Below are 17,497 nucleotides of genomic sequence, written 5' to 3' on the forward strand. Positions count from 1 at the left end.
GACTCAGTATCGTGTTTGTTAGTTCAGAGACTGGTACTAAAATTTCTGTCTCTGTCTCTAAAATTTCAGTATTTCAGTACCTCCAAAAAGTAGGGACACATGGGACTGAAATTTTTAGAGATGGAGACTGAAACTTTAATAACATTTTATACCTAAAATACTTTCATTTCAATTAATTAATTCCAATTTTATCCTTTGTGCAAATTAAATTAGAGTTTCATTCTTGTTTCAATTCCTGTCTCCCATTTTGTACCAAACAGAATATTGAGATTTATTTCAATCCTTGTCTCTTAGTCTCTGTCTCTCAGTCTCAGTCTTTCCGTCTCTGTCTCTCCACCAAACGCTACCTAAAGGAATTTATGTGCTATTTAAAAATTTTGACTATTATAGATTTACTTTTTAGTTTTTACATGTGTCCTCCTATTGAAAATTTTGTGCCACTTAAAATTTTTCTATGTTGTTTTGTCACTTTCATAAGCATTCAATTTGAATATGTGTTTTTTTTTTTTCTAAATAAAAATGAACTCAATAACTCAAATATTTCTTTCAATTAATAGTGTTAAGTGTGATATTTTATTATTAATATTTTCTTTTACATTTATTTTTGTGCCTATTTAAAGAATATATGCTAAGAGAATATAAAAATTTACTTGTTGCATTTTATGGTAAGAGAATATAGTATCATGTGTTATTTTTATTTTTGATAATTTTTGATTGGTTAAAAAAGTTTTTCTATTATGGTTAAAAAAATTATATTATTTTTTAATAAATCATGTATAATTAAAAATTTCTCCTTTTTTATTTTACCTTTAAAAAATGAAAAAGAGAAGAAATAAGTAAAAATTTACATATATAATTATTTTTATGTAAAAGTAATAGTAAAAAATTATTAGATCATAATTTAGTTAAATTTATAAAATTATTTAATAATTTTTTATTATTAATATTATATAAAGATAATTGTATACGAATTTTTATTAAAAAAATAATACATAGAAGAGAAAAAAACAAACAATAAACATAGCAGCAATAATAAAAAAAAAAAAGAAAAATATGCAGAGAAAAAATGTGTGATTTATACGCACGCTATGTGAAGATGTTTTTTTAGATTTTGACTAATTTAAGTAATTTAATTTAAAAAAAAAAAAGGCTTGTAGGTGCCGGAATAAAAAATGCCAATTTAAGTGGTGGGAGAGAAGAATGAATGAATGATCAATGGATACCTACTTCCATAAAGAGGTGCAATAATGATAATATACATTTCATTTATTGCCAGCAACCTTTCCAACCGATTTCCAATTTTTTGTCGACGAAACGTTTTTAATTAAGTTATTTGAACGGCGCTAAACTAAATGTTAGTTAAATTAAATTATTTAAAATTATTTTTAGATAAAAATTATTAAAATTGATATAAATTTAAATAATTATTTATATTATTCTATTTTAAATATTTAAAAAATTTCTAATTTTTTTACTAATTTTAATATTTGTTTGTATTCTTTTAATTATAATTTTTTATTATTTATAATTTTAATATTATTTTTTTAAAATTATTTAATTTAATTTTTTAATAGAATTAATAGAATCACAATACAAAAAAAAATTCTATACAAAATGAAATAATAATAATGATAAAAAAAACTCATATAAAAAAAAAGAACTCGACAAAAAATAATAACATACACGAGAGAGTATTAAAAAAATTATAAAAAAATAAAATTTATGATATGAATAATGAAGAGCAAAATTTAATAACCATAACAGTTAAAATTTTAATTTTAGGTGAACACAAATTAGATTATAAAATCACGTTTATTTTTAGAAAAAGTAAAAATAGTCAAACACAAAAATAAAACTTACTTAAAACTAAGGGTGATCAAATTCAAACGGATACAAATTAAATTCTCATCCGATCTAATTCAAATTGAAAATCAATTAAAATCGCACTAATTTAAATTTGATTGGATTCTATATTTTACAAACTGTAGAGATCGAAACTGTAGAGATCGGATCCAATTTCAGATCTACTTTTCAAAACCAATCCAATCCAATCTGAATCACACAATATACTATAATATTATTATATTTTTATATTATTCATATATTATTATTATTTAATAAATATTTTATATTTAAAATAATTTTTATTTATTTATTTTAACTAATTTATACTTTTAATTTTATTGTTACGTTATTATTGATTTTTTAAGATATTATTGAGATTTATTATTTTATTATTAGTTATTTAAAATTTAATATTAAAATTTATTATGTATATTTATTTTTTTTAATTTATAAAACTGCACTCTAATCTAATCCAAATTTCTTAAAATTAGATTGAATTTAAAAAAAAATCATGGAATCCAAATCACATTATAAGTAAAGTTAGTGTATTTTTTACTCGCAAAAACAGCCTGCTAATCAAACGTACTCTTTCTTAGCGACAGTTACTGCTTTCCCTTTCCAAACCAAGTCAAAATATAACATAACATACATTACTGAAGAAAAAAAAAATTACATATTAGAACCAAACCAAGATACAGTATAATAAACCAATATATATCACCACCAGCGTTTTGCTTTCTTAGATTCTTAAGAGAATGGGTCACACAACCTTGGAAGTTGGAGCTGATGGGGTTGGCATCATCACCATCATCAATCCCCCTGTTAATTCTCTCTCCTTTGATGGTATTTCCTATTCCCTTTCCATTTTCCAGTTTGCTAGCTTCGGTTTCGATTTTTTTTTTTCAAATTCTCAATTACCCTTTTTTCCTTATGTCTTAAAGATTCAAACTTTGTTATTATTATTTTCTTTTTATTATATTAGTGATCGTCTCTGTTGTGTGGATATCTAGTGTTGAGCAGTTTAAAGGAGAATTTTGATCAGGCTTTACACAGAGATGATGTCAAGGCAATTGTTGTTACAGGTATTGCAAGATTTTCTGAATTGAGCTTCTTTCTAAGCATGGTGATTGGTCAAATAGTAGAGACTTGACAATACTGCAATTTGTTCTGTTTAAGTAATTTAATGATATAGGTTTGTGCTTTGTAGGATTTGATGTAGAAACTAGAAAGCAGTAACAGGGAGGTTATTTATTAGAGTTTATTTTCTAGGTGTAGAAGGTAACTAGGCGCAACAACTTCAATGATTAGGGTTGGGGCTAGCTAGATTAATTAGTCAATGTTTGGGTTTGGTTGAAGATATCAACAAAGTTGAATAACTTGTATAAGGAGAGGAAGTACATTTTAAATAGCAGTCAACGCTTCAAGGTCTTATCCAATTAATCCTTTATAAGTTTATAGTATTTCTGATCCTTTTTATTGCTTAGCAAAATCTTATTTATATAAACATCAACAACCTATATACATGTTAAGCTTTCCACCCCATGTTGTCTAAACTATAGTCATTTGTATGATTGTAATATTTAGATTAATGTTAAACTATATAAACATCAAGCAGCTAGCATTCTGGGAAGTCTTTATCTTCAACAAGAGATAGTTTTTCCTTTCCAAAATGACCTAAACTATGGCTTATAGTTAAATCTTTGTTGTTGTATCAGGTGCAAAGGGCAAATTTTCTGGTGGTTTTGATATTGCTGGTTTTAGTAGAATTCAAGCGGGAAAAGGTAATTGATTGGGAAATATATATGTGTTTGTGTGCGTGTGCTTGTGTGGTTATTTCTATTTTAGTAATTATGTTTTTGTTTATCTCCGTACATAGAGATTTCAAACCCGAGTTTGCCATCAGTTGAAATCATCACTGACACTGTGGAAGGTAACTAAAACTTAATTTCATTTTAATTCCTTTTTTCTTTGGCTAATCAGCTTCTTATTTGAATTACTTTCAATCTATTCACTTCACCTCTCAGCGGCAAAGAAACCTACAGTTGCTGCCATTGATGGTCTTGCCCTGGGTGGGGGGTTAGAGCTTGCAATGGTATGTTTTTCCTATGGTTTATGATAAGAAAATGCCATTGTTTTCCTTTTTTTACCCCATAGAAATGAATTGCCCATTTTTCTTCTTACAGGCATGCACGACTCGGTTATCAACCCCAACTGCTCAACTAGGTTTGCCCGAACTTCAGCTGGGGTTAATTCCCGGGTTTGGAGGTACTGATACTTTCATTATCAGTTGAACATTGCTCATGTTATTAACCAAAATGAATGTTTTTGTCTATTATATATTTATATGCTTTATTGAATCTTTTTGTTTGACATGTACGTATTACAAACGGCTGCTAACTAGCATGCTTCATGAGTAATTAATCTATGTTATCGAACTTACTTGGAAAAGATATCAGTTTAGAGACTACTATGTTGATTAAGTCTTTAATGGTCAACAAAAATTGAAGAAAAGGTTAGGCCATGAATAACGATGCATAGTCTTGAGAGTTCTAGCAATAACCCTAATAAAGAAATTGCCATGGAGTGCAAAATTTTAGGTAGCATTATAATTATTTATCTGGAATTGATCAATCTTTGTAGGGACGCAACGACTACCTCGTCTTGTTGGCCTGGCAAAGGCCCTTGAGATGATGCTGGTATGCTATATTCTATTTTGCTTCCTTTTCTTGTTTGAACTTTGCCATTCCTTTGGTGAAGAACTGAACTGAAATTTGTATGTCCAAACTCAAGGTTAGCGTTCACAGAGAAACCACGTTCACTGTGCTACATTTAAATTCCAATGGTCAACAATCTTTTGGTTCATTTCTACATCCTGAATGAATTGCATTATTCTTGTTCCTAGAGAGATGTAATTTCTACCTACTTTTACGTGGTTGTCGATTAATTATTTTCCACATTTTGTTTTCTTGAATGAAGACCTCAAAGGCAGTTAAGGGGGAGGAAGCTTGTAGTTTGGGGCTTGTAGATGCTGTAGTATCACCTGATCAGTTAGTGAACACTGCACGGCAATGGGCTCTGGATATCTTGGAATGCCGACGACCATGGCTTTGTAGTCTTTACAGGACTGACAAAATCGAACCCCTTGGGGAAGCAAGAGAGATATTGAAGTTTGCAAGAGATCAGGCACGAAAGCGGGCACCTAATCTGACTCACCCTTTGGTTTGCATTGATGCGATTGAGACAGGAATAGTTTCTGGTCCTCGTGCAGGACTCTATAAGGTTGTCAACTGTCTCCGTTATCGCTTTTCCTCATTCCTATTATTGTTGCAGAAACGTGTATGAAACTGTCATATCTTGGCAGGAAGCTGAAGTCTTTGAAGGGCTGGTTACTTCAGATACTTGCAAGAGCTTGGTTCACGTATTTTTCTCTCAACGAGGAACATCTAAGGTATTTAGAAGTTTTATGTCTAAATTTTACTCCTTTCCCTTTGACTCGGGTAGGGATCCCAAGGCTATATAGGGTTTATATGGGGAAAAGGAAAATGTTCATATATACAGTTTAATAATACAATCTAAACCCACTTTCACTGAACTGAAGTTCAGTTGTGAATGTTCTATTGAATTCTATTTGGTTTCTCTTTTTTATACTTTTTACCCTTTTATTTTTTTATTTTCATTTTTACCTGTGGCTGTTCCAAAGGAAGGACATATACAACAGTAACTAAGCCACACAAGAAAAGGCGTGGCTGCAGTTTCACATATACATTCAAGTGATTGTTACTCTGTAACTTGGGCTGCTTTTTGGGAATTCATTTAATTCTTTCCTTTCTTAAGCTTGATGTTTATTGATCAATATTTATTTTCTGATATTTACAGGTTGCTCCTTGTTTAATTTGTGGTTTACAATTAAGAGATTGAAATTGTTGTGAATCCCGATCTCTGACTATAATGTGTATGTATAGGGTCATTCTAGTATGCCTATGCTATGGTGGCTATGGTGTTTCAAAAAGTGTTTCTTTTAAAAAGTGTTGCTAAAAAAAATGGTACCAAAATGTAAAAAAAGAAGTGACTTTAATTTTAACAACACTTGCATAGTCACTGTAGCCACCATAGTCATAAGCATACTAGAATCCACCATATATATATATACACACTACATATTGAATTTGATCAGTTGAATTTATATGTTCTCAGTAAAGTGACCTAATATTATATGGTCAATTAAGAAGGTTGGAACCTCAATTTATATGTGTGTGTGTGTGTGTGTGATGAATTACCAATACTTTTGGTGTGAACAGGTACCCGGGGTTACCGATCGCGGGTTAAAACCAAGAGCAGTGAAAAGGGTTGCAATTCTTGGTGGAGGACTGATGGGCTCCGGAATAGCAACAGCCTTAATTCTTAGTGGCTATCCTGTTCTCTTGAAAGAAGTAAATCAGAAGTTCTTGGATGCTGGTCTTAATAGGGTTAAAGGTGAGAAGGAATTCTTGTAATTTTTTGTTTCTACTTAATATTAAGCTTTGATTTTGCAAACTCAGTTGTGTTCTCATGTAACATTTTTCTTGATGCAGCAAATTTACAAAGCCGTGTCAAGAAAGGGAAAACGACTCAGGCAAAATTTGAAAAAACCTTGTCTCTTCTCAAAGGTACCCTTGACTATGAAAACTTCAAAGATGTGGATCTGGTGATTGAGGTAATTTGAGGCATCTCAATATATGTTTTCTCATCGACTGTCATGATTGCGCTTTATCCGTAACCTGCACAATCTTTAAACTATTGCCACTTGATGTTTGGACAGGCTGTTATTGAGAAGGTTGACTTAAAGCAACAGATCTTTGCTGACCTTGAAAAGTTTTGTCCACCTCATTGCATTCTTGCAAGCAACACTTCCACAATTGACTTAAACCTGATCGGAAACAGGACCAAGTCCCAAGACCGGATTGTTGGGGCCCATTTCTTCAGGTATTATCAATCTTTAAAACACTTATTATTTTTTCTTTTCTCTTTTTCTGTAGTATATTTCCGACATAAAAAATTACGTGTGAGTTTGCAGCCCAGCACATATTATGCCTCTCCTGGAAATTGTACGTACCGAGCATACATCTGCCCAAATAATAGTTGATTTGCTAGATGTTGGAAGGAAGATAAAAAAAACTCCAGTGGTGGTCGGAAACTGTACTGGATTTGCTGTTAATAGGATGTTCTTCCCATACACTCAAGCAGCTTTCTTGCTTGTTGATCATGGTGTAGATGTTTACCGAATTGACAAGGCAATAACCAAATTCGGAATGCCGATGGGGCCTTTCAGGTATTAACATTAGGATAAATTCGTGATATCCATGATGATTTGAAGGGTCTGAATTGTCAGACATTTACTAATGCAGATTGGTTGACCTCGTTGGTTTTGGAGTGGGGGTTGCAACTGCCATGCAATTTATTGAAAATTTTCCTGAGAGAACTTATAAATCGATGCTTCTTCCACTTATGATAGAGGATAAGCGAGCAGGTATAGAAGAGATCATCTCATATGTGCTAATATTATCTCCTTGTAACGATTGAAATTTTGTAACAATATTTCTTGGAATACATTTAGTCAACTGTAAATCTTTGTTTAATGATTAGCATGTTCTTCTAACAGGTGAAACTACTCGCAAAGGATTTTATTTGTATGATGATAGGCGCAAGGCTAGACCTGATCCGGAATTGAAAAATTATGTTGAGAAGTCTAGGAGCATTACTGGTGTCACTGTTGATCCTAAGGTATTTTCATCCTTCCTAAATAATATGTACTGGTTTGAACCGAAATTTTAGTCATGTTCATTGTAAAGTATATTGGACACTGATTTTTTGCATCTGGTCCTGTGAAGCTCGCAAAATTACCTGAAAAAGACATCATAGAGATGATCTTCTTTCCTGTGGTGAATGAGGCTTGCCGGGTCCTTGACGAAGGTATCGCAGTCAAAGCATCAGATCTTGATATTTCGTCTGTCATGGGCATGGGTTTTCCACCTTACAGGTTTGTTTGAGTAATTGTTTTGATACACTTCCACCAAATAATGAATAAGAACCATTCCATTTTTACGGTGCATGTTTAGTAATCAATTTTGCGCTTTTCATTTCTGTACTGAATAGTGGATCTGTTAATTTAATCAGGGGTGGTATCATGTTTTGGGCTGACTCTCTTGGATCCAAATATATTTATACAAGATTGGAGGAGTGGTCAAAATTGTATGGAGAATTCTTCAAGCCTTGTCCCTACTTGGCTGCAAGAGCTGCCAAGGGGATCCCTCTGGTGAGAATTCTATACTCAACTGTTTTCGTTTAATCTATGTACTTCGGATGCTTTCTAGGATTGCTTACCCAACCGTATTATCATTTTGCGACTGGCGTTCCTGTTCCTGTTCCACCTGGTGGAGTCAACTACATAGTTTATATTTTAGACAACATTATAGTATCCTAACATAAATCATGCTTATGTTCATTTGGTCACTGCTTTAATGTCTTATACTATTGAAGTTGCCCAAATCCTTAAGATATATGGTAATATGAAATATCTAATTTGCCTTAATTTAATCTCATTGTGCAAGTATTGGAACCTTAAAAAGATTAACCAATTGTGCTATCTATTTAGTACTTTTCCTTTGAAGTTCAATATATTTGTTGAACCAACAACTTTTCCATCTTCTTGTTCTGGTAGTTTGGAATTCTGACTCGATGTTTGATAGGTGTTCCGAAAAGGGTTTGGATCTTTTAAAGTGACACTGAGAAAAATAGTAGGTTAATCTACATTTTCATGGATCCTACTTAATGATCCAAAGGAGGTTAACCCTTTATTTTCTCACTCTTCATGAATGCTTACTTTAGAGGCTCTAAATCCTTGAAAGGTAGGTCCATATAGAAAGATTCACTTCTCTGTCATATTTCTTTGATATAAAAAGGGATCTTTTCCATTTGTTTTGAAGTTTTAATTGCTTAAACCGAAACCTTGTATGTGAATCTGTGACAAACAACAAAAAGAACCTAAAACACAATAGGTTTTAACAACCCTTGGAAGCTTTAATTTTTGGCAAATTATATAGTACTTTAACAATGATCTTTGATTTTTTGGAGGGGGTATTAGTAAATTGTTCATTCTCATTTATTTATTTATTTATTTTCAGAGTGACTCAGTGGAGCAAGGAAAGTCACGGTTATAAGATTGAATAGACCAATGCATGTTCAGTTATTATTGTTTCTGTTCAATTATGTAGGATTATTGAATGCTCAAATGAAATGTGATATTAGTTTGTAGGAACATATATATCATAATGATATATCTTGTGTAAAATTATTATGTTGTTTCTTTAGACCAACCCTTCTATATAGTTAGTTGCTGCAATCAACTTCTTGTGTTAAGATATTATGATGCTTATGACAATTCAATAATTGCATTCACAGTTTTAATCATTAAGTTGATAAAAAAAAAATATTTTTTAATGAAAAAAGATTTTTTTTAGCGTATTTGGTAAATTTTTTTTTTAAAAAAAAGATACCTTTTACATAATAAATAAACAAAAAAAAATATTTTTATATTATTATATCTAAATATAATTAATAGATAACAAATTTTTTTATATAAGATATTCAAACATAAAATTATTTTTATTTTTCTATAATTTTTTAAAAAAAATAATTTAAAAAATATTTTCTTAAAAATTTATCCAAACAAATTCTTAAAATAAAACATTGGAAAAAGTAATTATTATGAAAAAAAATAAAAATAATGTTAGCAACATGGTTTTTAAAAGCACATTTTAATAACACTAATAAAGGAAATATTTGATTAAGTTTTTGAAAAGATAATTTTTTTATATTTTCAATACATTAAAAATTTAAAAAATTTCTATCATTATATTCTGAACATCTATTCTCATTTCTGAAGAACGTTTACCTTCATAGTTGCACGTATATTACTCCATGTGTTTCAAATTAACGGTATCATTATTTTTATCGTTTAGAAAATTATTAAGTGTATCTTATCTTTATTTTTATCTAATTAGAAAGACTTTTGGATGATATGGCATGCTGTGATAGAGTTTGAGAGATAATGTGTTTATCTGTCAACATTAGGTTTTTTTAAGAACATTATTATTTAATAAAAAAATAGAAAAGTAAAAGAGAAATGGACGGATGAAAATTCTTGAATTTTAATTAATTTTTAATAATTTGTAGTTCCTAATAATCTTTTTTTTATCATTTTCAAAGAATACATTAAATGTATTGTTTGAATTTATTATGACATATAGTTATTGTCCTTTGTAGAAAAATTAGTGTTTAATTCATTCATCACTACAACTTAAAAAAAAAAAAATACTATGCTAATTAAAAAATATACATTACCAGAAAATTGGAGGCAGGTGAGACAGCTATGGCAACATCACATGTAAGAAACAACAATCGTAGGTCCTTCGGCTTTTACATTTTGTGGCTGCAAATATTGAAAACGATGCCTAACCCCTAGACTCTAAAGTTTAAACATAGTAATCATTGTCCGGAGAGAATAACACGTGATCATATATTTATATCTGAAACCCAAAAATAAACTCACAAAATTCCATATATTTTTTTAGATTTTCACTTAATTTTAGTGTCATATTCACTTATTAAATTTTATGATATTTTTTAAAATTTTAAGAATGGGATAATATATTTTGTGTGTATTGACAATATACCTTTTACCATATTATATATTTAAATATTAAGAATATAATATGTCTTTTGTGAATTTTTCTGCTCCAAATTTTAAAAAATATTATAAAATTTAATAATTGAATATTACTCTAAAATTTGGTTAATAATATTTAAAAAAATAAGTCACAAAATTCGAATAAAATTCAATTTAATTTCTCAAATTTTTGTACAACTTAATATTTTTAAATTTTCATTAACCCAAAATAATGTTTAATTTAGTTTCTTAATTTTTAATTAACCTAATTTAGTATCTATATTGTAACTGAAGTCAATTCTTCAAATACTATTTCTCGTTAATGGTGTAATGACATGGCTAGTGAATTATATATATATATATATATATATATACCCTCGAATTCAAGCAGCTCTTGCTCACCAGTCACCACTCACTACGCCGAAGAAATTAACATGGCGGAACTCAATTTCTTTGTTGGGGTCATAGGTATAATCTTGATTGTTGAATAAATGTAAAAGAAAATGTGTGTAGAGAGAGAGAGAGAGGAGGAGGTTTGATGAAGTGTTTCCATAAGTGGTTGTTTCTTTATTTAAGTGAATATGTTTGATTTTGTGTTTTCCATAAGTGGTTGTTTATACTTTACTATTTCTAAGTGTATAGATTAGATTGTTTTCATAAGTGGTTGTTTCTTTGTTTAAGTGTATAGATTAGAATTAGATTGTTTCCATAATTGGTTATTTCTTTGTTTGTTGCAGGGAACATCATCTCAATCCTCATGTTTCTTTCTCCTATGTAAGGCTCTATCTTCACCTAGCTAGTTCTTCTTATTTTGCATCCTCCAAATTAAATGTGTGTAAAGAATTATTAGCATGCATACAGGGATACATTTGTGAGAATAATAAAGAAGAAATCAACAGAAGATTTCTCAAGCATACCTTATATTTGCACATTGCTTAACTCCTCTCTATGGACTTACTATGGAATCATAAAGGAAGGAGAGTACCTTGTGGCCACTGTTAATGGCTTCGGCATCTTCCTCCAGATTATCTACATTCTTCTATTCCTTCTCTATGCACCAAAAACAATCAAGGTATACTCTTTTTTTTTTTTTTTTTTCTAATTTTAGTAAGATATATCATCATGTATCTATGCATAATTGATGGTTGGTTATAAAACTTTCAAAACACTTAAATAATATAGCTAAAATTAATGTCACGAAATTTTAGTATTTAATAATATCTTTTAAGTACAACTCTTGAGATATGTAGTTTTGAATAATTTTGATAAATATTTAGTCAGTATAAATATTAAATTGTCATTAATAAATAAATTTTGATAAATATAAATACAAATTATATTAATTTATATGTGTAAAATTTGATAAATATAAATGTAAATTATATAATTTTTGTGGATAAATTTTTATAAATGTGAATGTAAATTATTACTGACTAAGTGTTAATCCAAAATGATAATATATATTTATTAGATTTTTTAATTTAAAATAAAAATAAAAATAAAAAATATTATTGAATAATAAAAATATTTTTTGAAATTTAGTTAAAAGTTTGATTTGATATGTGTGTAATATATTTCAGATAAAGAGTGCGATTGTGGCTGGGATATTGGATGTTGGGGTGTTGGGAGCAGCAATATTAACAAGCGAAATAGCATTGAAGGGAGAGGCTCGTACTAATGCAGTTGGTGTTATGGGTGCAGGCCTTAACATTCTTATGTATGCTTCACCTCTTGCTGCCATGGTAACTCATATATTTACATTCATTTCTTCATATTATAATTAAAATATCACTAATTCCAAATTCCTTATTTTCCTTTATTAGTCCATGTCAATAGTTTGATTATTGTTGCAATAATAAACGTTAGAAACTTTAAATTTCCGACACTAGTTATCTCATCAACTAAAAAATCATCCATATTGTATGTGCGTGTATAAAAATACAGCCATGTATTGAAATATAAAATATAAATACATGTATTATTTAATTATTTTTAATATATATTTTATATTTTAATATATATTTTAATTTATATTAGTGATTTATTTTGTAGTTGATTTTGATGTAAACCTAACATAGTTATATGTAAATACATAATTATATAGTGACTATTTTTATGATTGATTATTCATGTGCACATAATATTTACATGCTATGTATAAACAAAAAATATTCATCAAATTTAATTACTTGAATAAAATACATACTAAAATATAAAATATACATTAAAAATAAATTAAATAATATATATTTATACATGAATATAATTGATTTGGTAATTAATTTAGCAATTAATTTTTAGTGTGAAAATACAATTTTCATAAAACGATATTAGTCATGGTGCTCAACAGTAAATACTTATGAAGAAAAAATACTAGTGTTTTTCACCTAGTTAATAATTAATTAATATAATTTTTTTTTACCAGAAAATTAAAAATCATTTTAGCTATAGGGAAACTATTGGCACATAGTCATTTTTATAACGGAAGTTCCAAATAGCCTAGTATATATGAATGACTTTCAAATTTTATTTGTCTAAACGACATTACCATACATGTTCATGCTTGAATATGAAAATATAAGCTGTACACTGCTTAATTTTCTCTAATAATATTCTGATATTATATTATGATCTTACACTTTCAATTATTTTCATGATGCTTGCCACCCAAGTATTATTACATTTTGGACGGACCAAGTATTCAAATTAGTTTCCTAATGACGTGCTTCGCTCACCATCTCATGCTTCAACAAAATATCTAGCTCTAACACAGTAACTCTAACACATGTTCATATTTTGTGGATCTAATGCTAAGCTTAACAACCTCATTTATTTTGTCACAAAAAGACATTAAACAAAATCTTAAAAGCCTGCATTCAGATTTCTTTGCATACAGCAGCATGTGAGTAATGTTTCTTTTTTTAAACTATTTTATGAATATTAAAAATCAGTCAATATATATTTATATATATTATTTTATATATTTTTCAACAAATTAATTAATTATTAAAATAATTAAATTTAATATAATAAAAATAATTAAAGCTATTATACTAGGATATAATTAATTTTTGTTATAATATAAAATATGTCTTTTTATACAATAACTAATTTTTTATATTCATATAGAATGATTATTTTGTAAAACTATTTTTTTATGTGAATATGGTGGGAGAAAATATCTCGCAATTGAAGGTTATTGCCTCTCCCACAATAACTATGCTGGATGATCTAACAGTTTTTTTTTTTTCCTTCTCATTGATAGTAATTAAGTGCATACATGAGATTCTTTTTATTAATTACTTATCAATAACTATGAGAGATTATTACTTAATTAAAAAAGAAAAAAAAATCAAACTTGTCTTATTTAACATGCATAATTTGGATACTTTTTTATTATCTCTCTAACATTATCTATATTACATGCTAAATCTTTTGTTAATTTAGCTTGTTATTACGCTTCTTCATCTGTTTTTTTTTTTTTTTATTTGAGCATTCGTTGATATCCTCTCTTTTTTTATGAACTGATCTGAACTACTGATGCTATATTAAAACATCATTTTCAGAAAACAGTAGTGGCGACAAAGAGTGTAGAATATATGCCATTCTTTCTTTCGTTTTTCTTCTTTCTAAACGGTGGCGTTTGGTTGTTTTACGCTTTTCTTGTTCGCGATGTTATTCTTGGGGTAAGTCTACATTCTTCTTTCCTTTTATTTGGACTAATAGTTAAAGATGATACTTCAATTGTGAAAATATGATACTTCAATTATGATATTTAATTGAATATATTTGACTGAATTATCTAACAATTCACACTATGATCTTCATGTGAAAATAATGGACCAAATTAACACACACAAGGCGCAACCATACATTCTTTTTCTTACAACATATATATATCTATATGGCTAGATATTTAATTTCATGCTAATCAATTTACTATTTTTATTTATAACAAAAGGTGCCAAATGGAACTGGATTTGTACTGGGAGCGATGCAGTTGATACTATATTGTATCTATAGAAATGGAAAATCATCCTCTAAGCACACTTCAAAGCAGGGATTGGAAGAAGGATCTCAATACAATGAGCATCTCATTTCTCATCCCCAACTTAGCTAAAACCTACTTCAATTCCTTAGCTTGTCCAGATCATCATCATTATATGGTGAAGTCTCTTTGCTATGGAGATATGGTGGGCCACATTTTTTGCAATATTTTTTATTTCATTTTTAAATTAAAAAATGTTTTTGAATATTTATAAAAAAATTACTTTAATTTTAGTAATATTTTAAAAATATTGTTAAAACTATATAGTCACAATGGTCGTCATAGCATGCAACTTATATATGTCATGTTTGGAAATCTTTTATGTAATATTACATACACTTTACTCTTCATAAGTATTGACTGATCAAATCATAAAATAAAAAAAAAATTGCTAATGTATTTAAAGTGTGTTCCTCATGTTTAAGGGAAATGTTCTTATTCTTCGGTACCAAAAGGATTACAAAAAAAAAAAAAAAAAAAAAAAAGATAAATGTTCTTGCTTTAGGCCTTAGGGTAGCAATATTTTAATCCTCCGAATCCCATCAGTCTTTTTATGGCAAATAACTGATGTGTTAGGATTTTGGAATCTATCTTTAAAGCAAAAATAATACAAAGAGTTTTTATAATAATTTTTTGTATATTTTATATTTCTTAAAAATAAAAATTCAAAATTCAAAATATCCGTCTCTATTTTTTGTTTTTTCAAAAGACAGAATACAAAATATGCATGTTTTTCTTGAACTTACTTTAATATCAATGCCTTACTTTTTTTCCTTCTGTGTTTTTTTATTTATTTTTTGGCCTTGCTTCTGTGTTTATTTTAAACTTATGTCAAAGACTCAAAGTGCATAAGAAATAGGACATAGACGTTAACGATTTTTCAGAGTTCAGGCCCTAATATAAATTTAAAAGAAATAATGCTATACACCCAAATTTTTTTTTGCTAATTAAATCTAATCAAGTTGATTTAACATAACAAAAATCAGTTATAATTAGTATTATTATAAATCTTATTATTTAACTTAATTTGAGTTGATTCATAAAAAAATTTAAATGTGTAGTATCATTCAATTTAAAACAAAAAAAACTAAACATTTTTTTGTTATATATATATATATATATATATATATATATATATATATATATATATTACACTACTCACACACCCGGTCCACAATTTAAGTCTCATTCCAGTCTTGGCAGAAATTTGAACTTGGTCCAGCTTGATTAAGAAGCAATGACATTGTCACTTGGTCTAGGCAATGTCTGGATTAAAACACATGTTAAAAGGATTGCCTCAGTTTTAGGCTTGGTCTATATGTAGGTGGAGCAGGAAATTAAAAAAAAAAAAAATCAGCTATAATAGAATCCTTTAGTTATAAGGTCCAAACAAAATTAAGAAAAAAAAAATATAAAAGACTTTAATAAAAAGCAAAAAAAAAAAAAAAAAACTTTAAAAGCAATGACATTAAAAGAATATTTAAAAGTAAAATAAAGTATAACTAATTTAGGGTATAGAATTTAGAATTTTGGTTTAGAATTTAGAATTTAAATTTTAAAATTTAAGATTTATAATTTTACAATTTAGAATTTAGCATGGTCCATGATAGACAGTGGTGGTAGATGCCTAAATGGTGGCTGGTGGTGAATGAATAAAATTGCAGTGTTAAAAGGAAAAAAATTAAAAGAAGCAAAAAAGAATAAAAAATAATTAAAAAACTGTAAGTAATTGAATTTGTTTGATTATTAACTGAAGTTAGTTGGTCTTTTTTGTTGGCTCTCTAATTGGATTGTTTTTTTTTTTGTTCATTAAAAATAATTTAAATACATAATTAATTGATAACAATAATCGTATTTTTATACTAGTATAAGAGCATTTAGTGTATGAATAATAATATTATTTTACAAATCGAAAATGTTTGGTAACAAAAAAAATCAGTCAAAAACAGTCATAACTTATCTTATTTAGCATTCATTAATTGTTACAATAATTAACAAAGTAATAAAAGTATATCTAGATTAACAAGGTAATAAAAGTAGCATATTCAAGAGTGGATACTGCAGACCGCTTTTGCTTCGCTTGTGGCTCAAACTATGCCTGCAAGTTGTGGTCACATGTCAATGCAAAATGGAAACAAAACAAATCTAAGTAACTTGCGTGTGTCTGTGGGGTTCCTTTTTTTTTTTTTTTTTGAATTTTATTAGTTAAGTCTGTAATATAATTATAGTGTTCCCGAAAGTAAAGACTCGTCCCTGTACGTGCGCTTGTCCCTTGCAACACTGATTTTTATAATTTCGCTACTTATCATCGAATTGAAGAGAACGAATTAAACTGCATGCAGTTGCGTTTTCTGAATGAGTTGAATGAATTTTGACCCTTAAATCCTAAATAACTATCAAAATTTCAAAATACGAGATACATTTGGTTGAAAATTTTATAACACATGAAATTTAAGTTAGATTGGGGGTTTGAAGCCTACATAACCCAACCTAACCATCTTGTTCCACCCTTGTCTTAAATTTGTGGGAATTAAACCTTGTTTAATGTAAAGTAGTGTTAAGTTTGCGTAGTGAGATAGAGCATCTCTAATATTAGTTCTAATTTTATTTTATTTTATTTTAAATTTTATAAAAATATTTGTGAAATCATACATTATAAATAATAATTTAAAATTAAAAATAAAATTTGTTCTTCCAATGTTTAATATTAGTTCAATTAGAATGGTATATAATTTTAAATTATTTTATTAATATAATTATACGAATGACAAAATTTTATTAGTTCTTTATTAAAATGATACCGTAACTTTAAAATGATACTAATTTCATTTCATAAATTAATTCCAATACAAATTTTAAATATAAATTAATTTACTTTTTAAAAATATCAAAAATAATAT

The 17,497-nt window shown here is 28.1% G+C and overlaps 2 protein-coding genes across 4 annotated transcripts; both read left to right on the forward strand.

Moving 5' to 3' along the window:
• Positions 1-2,470: 2,470 nt before the first annotated feature.
• On the forward strand, positions 2,471-9,227 carry LOC112741727 (glyoxysomal fatty acid beta-oxidation multifunctional protein MFP-a). 2 transcript variants are annotated; one of them, XM_025790816.3, is made up of 18 exons: positions 2,471-2,688; positions 2,856-2,927; positions 3,561-3,626; positions 3,722-3,775; positions 3,870-3,937; positions 4,029-4,110; positions 4,486-4,541; positions 4,822-5,124; positions 5,207-5,293; positions 6,144-6,318; positions 6,417-6,538; positions 6,644-6,807; positions 6,899-7,153; positions 7,230-7,351; positions 7,484-7,605; positions 7,713-7,861; positions 7,999-8,137; positions 9,006-9,227. In XM_025790816.3, exons 1-18 carry the CDS (start codon positions 2,601-2,603, stop codon positions 9,039-9,041), a joined length of 2,160 nt encoding a protein of 719 aa, XP_025646601.1. In that variant the 5' UTR covers positions 2,471-2,600; the 3' UTR covers positions 9,042-9,227. The 2 variants fall into 2 exon arrangements, with proteins under 2 accessions (XP_025646601.1, XP_029147870.1); XM_029292037.2 differs by lacking the exon at positions 2,856-2,927 and having other exon boundaries at positions 2,513-2,688.
• A 1,659-nt stretch (positions 9,228-10,886) lies between these two features.
• LOC112741728 (bidirectional sugar transporter SWEET17) lies at positions 10,887-14,996 on the forward strand. 2 transcript variants are annotated; one of them, XM_025790818.3, is made up of 6 exons: positions 10,887-11,017; positions 11,287-11,323; positions 11,411-11,621; positions 12,130-12,291; positions 14,116-14,235; positions 14,511-14,996. In XM_025790818.3, the coding sequence occupies exons 1-6, from the start codon at positions 10,984-10,986 to the stop codon at positions 14,667-14,669; spliced, it is 723 nt and encodes a 240-aa protein (XP_025646603.1). In that variant the 5' UTR covers positions 10,887-10,983; the 3' UTR covers positions 14,670-14,996. The 2 variants fall into 2 exon arrangements, with proteins under 2 accessions (XP_025646603.1, XP_025646602.1); XM_025790817.3 differs by lacking the exon at positions 14,116-14,235 and having other exon boundaries at positions 10,891-11,017.
• Positions 14,997-17,497: the final 2,501 nt, after the last annotated feature.

The sequence above is a fragment of the Arachis hypogaea genome, chromosome 14, assembly GCF_003086295.3.
Source record: "Arachis hypogaea cultivar Tifrunner chromosome 14, arahy.Tifrunner.gnm2.J5K5, whole genome shotgun sequence".
Lineage (NCBI taxonomy): Eukaryota > Viridiplantae > Streptophyta > Magnoliopsida > Fabales > Fabaceae > Arachis > Arachis hypogaea.

Bases quoted from the DNA above. Each gene is read 5' to 3' on its own strand.
- LOC112741727 (XM_025790816.3), top strand. From the start codon at position 2,601: ATGGGTCACACAACCTTGGAAGTTGGAGCTGATGGGGTTGGCATCATC. The intron at 5,125-5,206 runs GTTGTCAACTGT...ATATCTTGGCAG, and splicing joins CTCGTGCAGGACTCTATAAG to GAAGCTGAAGTCTTTGAAGG. The intron at 7,862-7,998 runs GTTTGTTTGAGT...TAATTTAATCAG, and splicing joins ATGGGTTTTCCACCTTACAG to GGGTGGTATCATGTTTTGGG.
- LOC112741728 (XM_025790818.3), top strand. From the start codon at position 10,984: ATGGCGGAACTCAATTTCTTTGTTGGGGTCATAG. The intron at 11,018-11,286 runs GTATAATCTTGA...TGTTTGTTGCAG, and splicing joins TTTCTTTGTTGGGGTCATAG to GGAACATCATCTCAATCCTC. The intron at 14,236-14,510 runs GTAAGTCTACAT...TTATAACAAAAG, and splicing joins TTCGCGATGTTATTCTTGGG to GTGCCAAATGGAACTGGATT.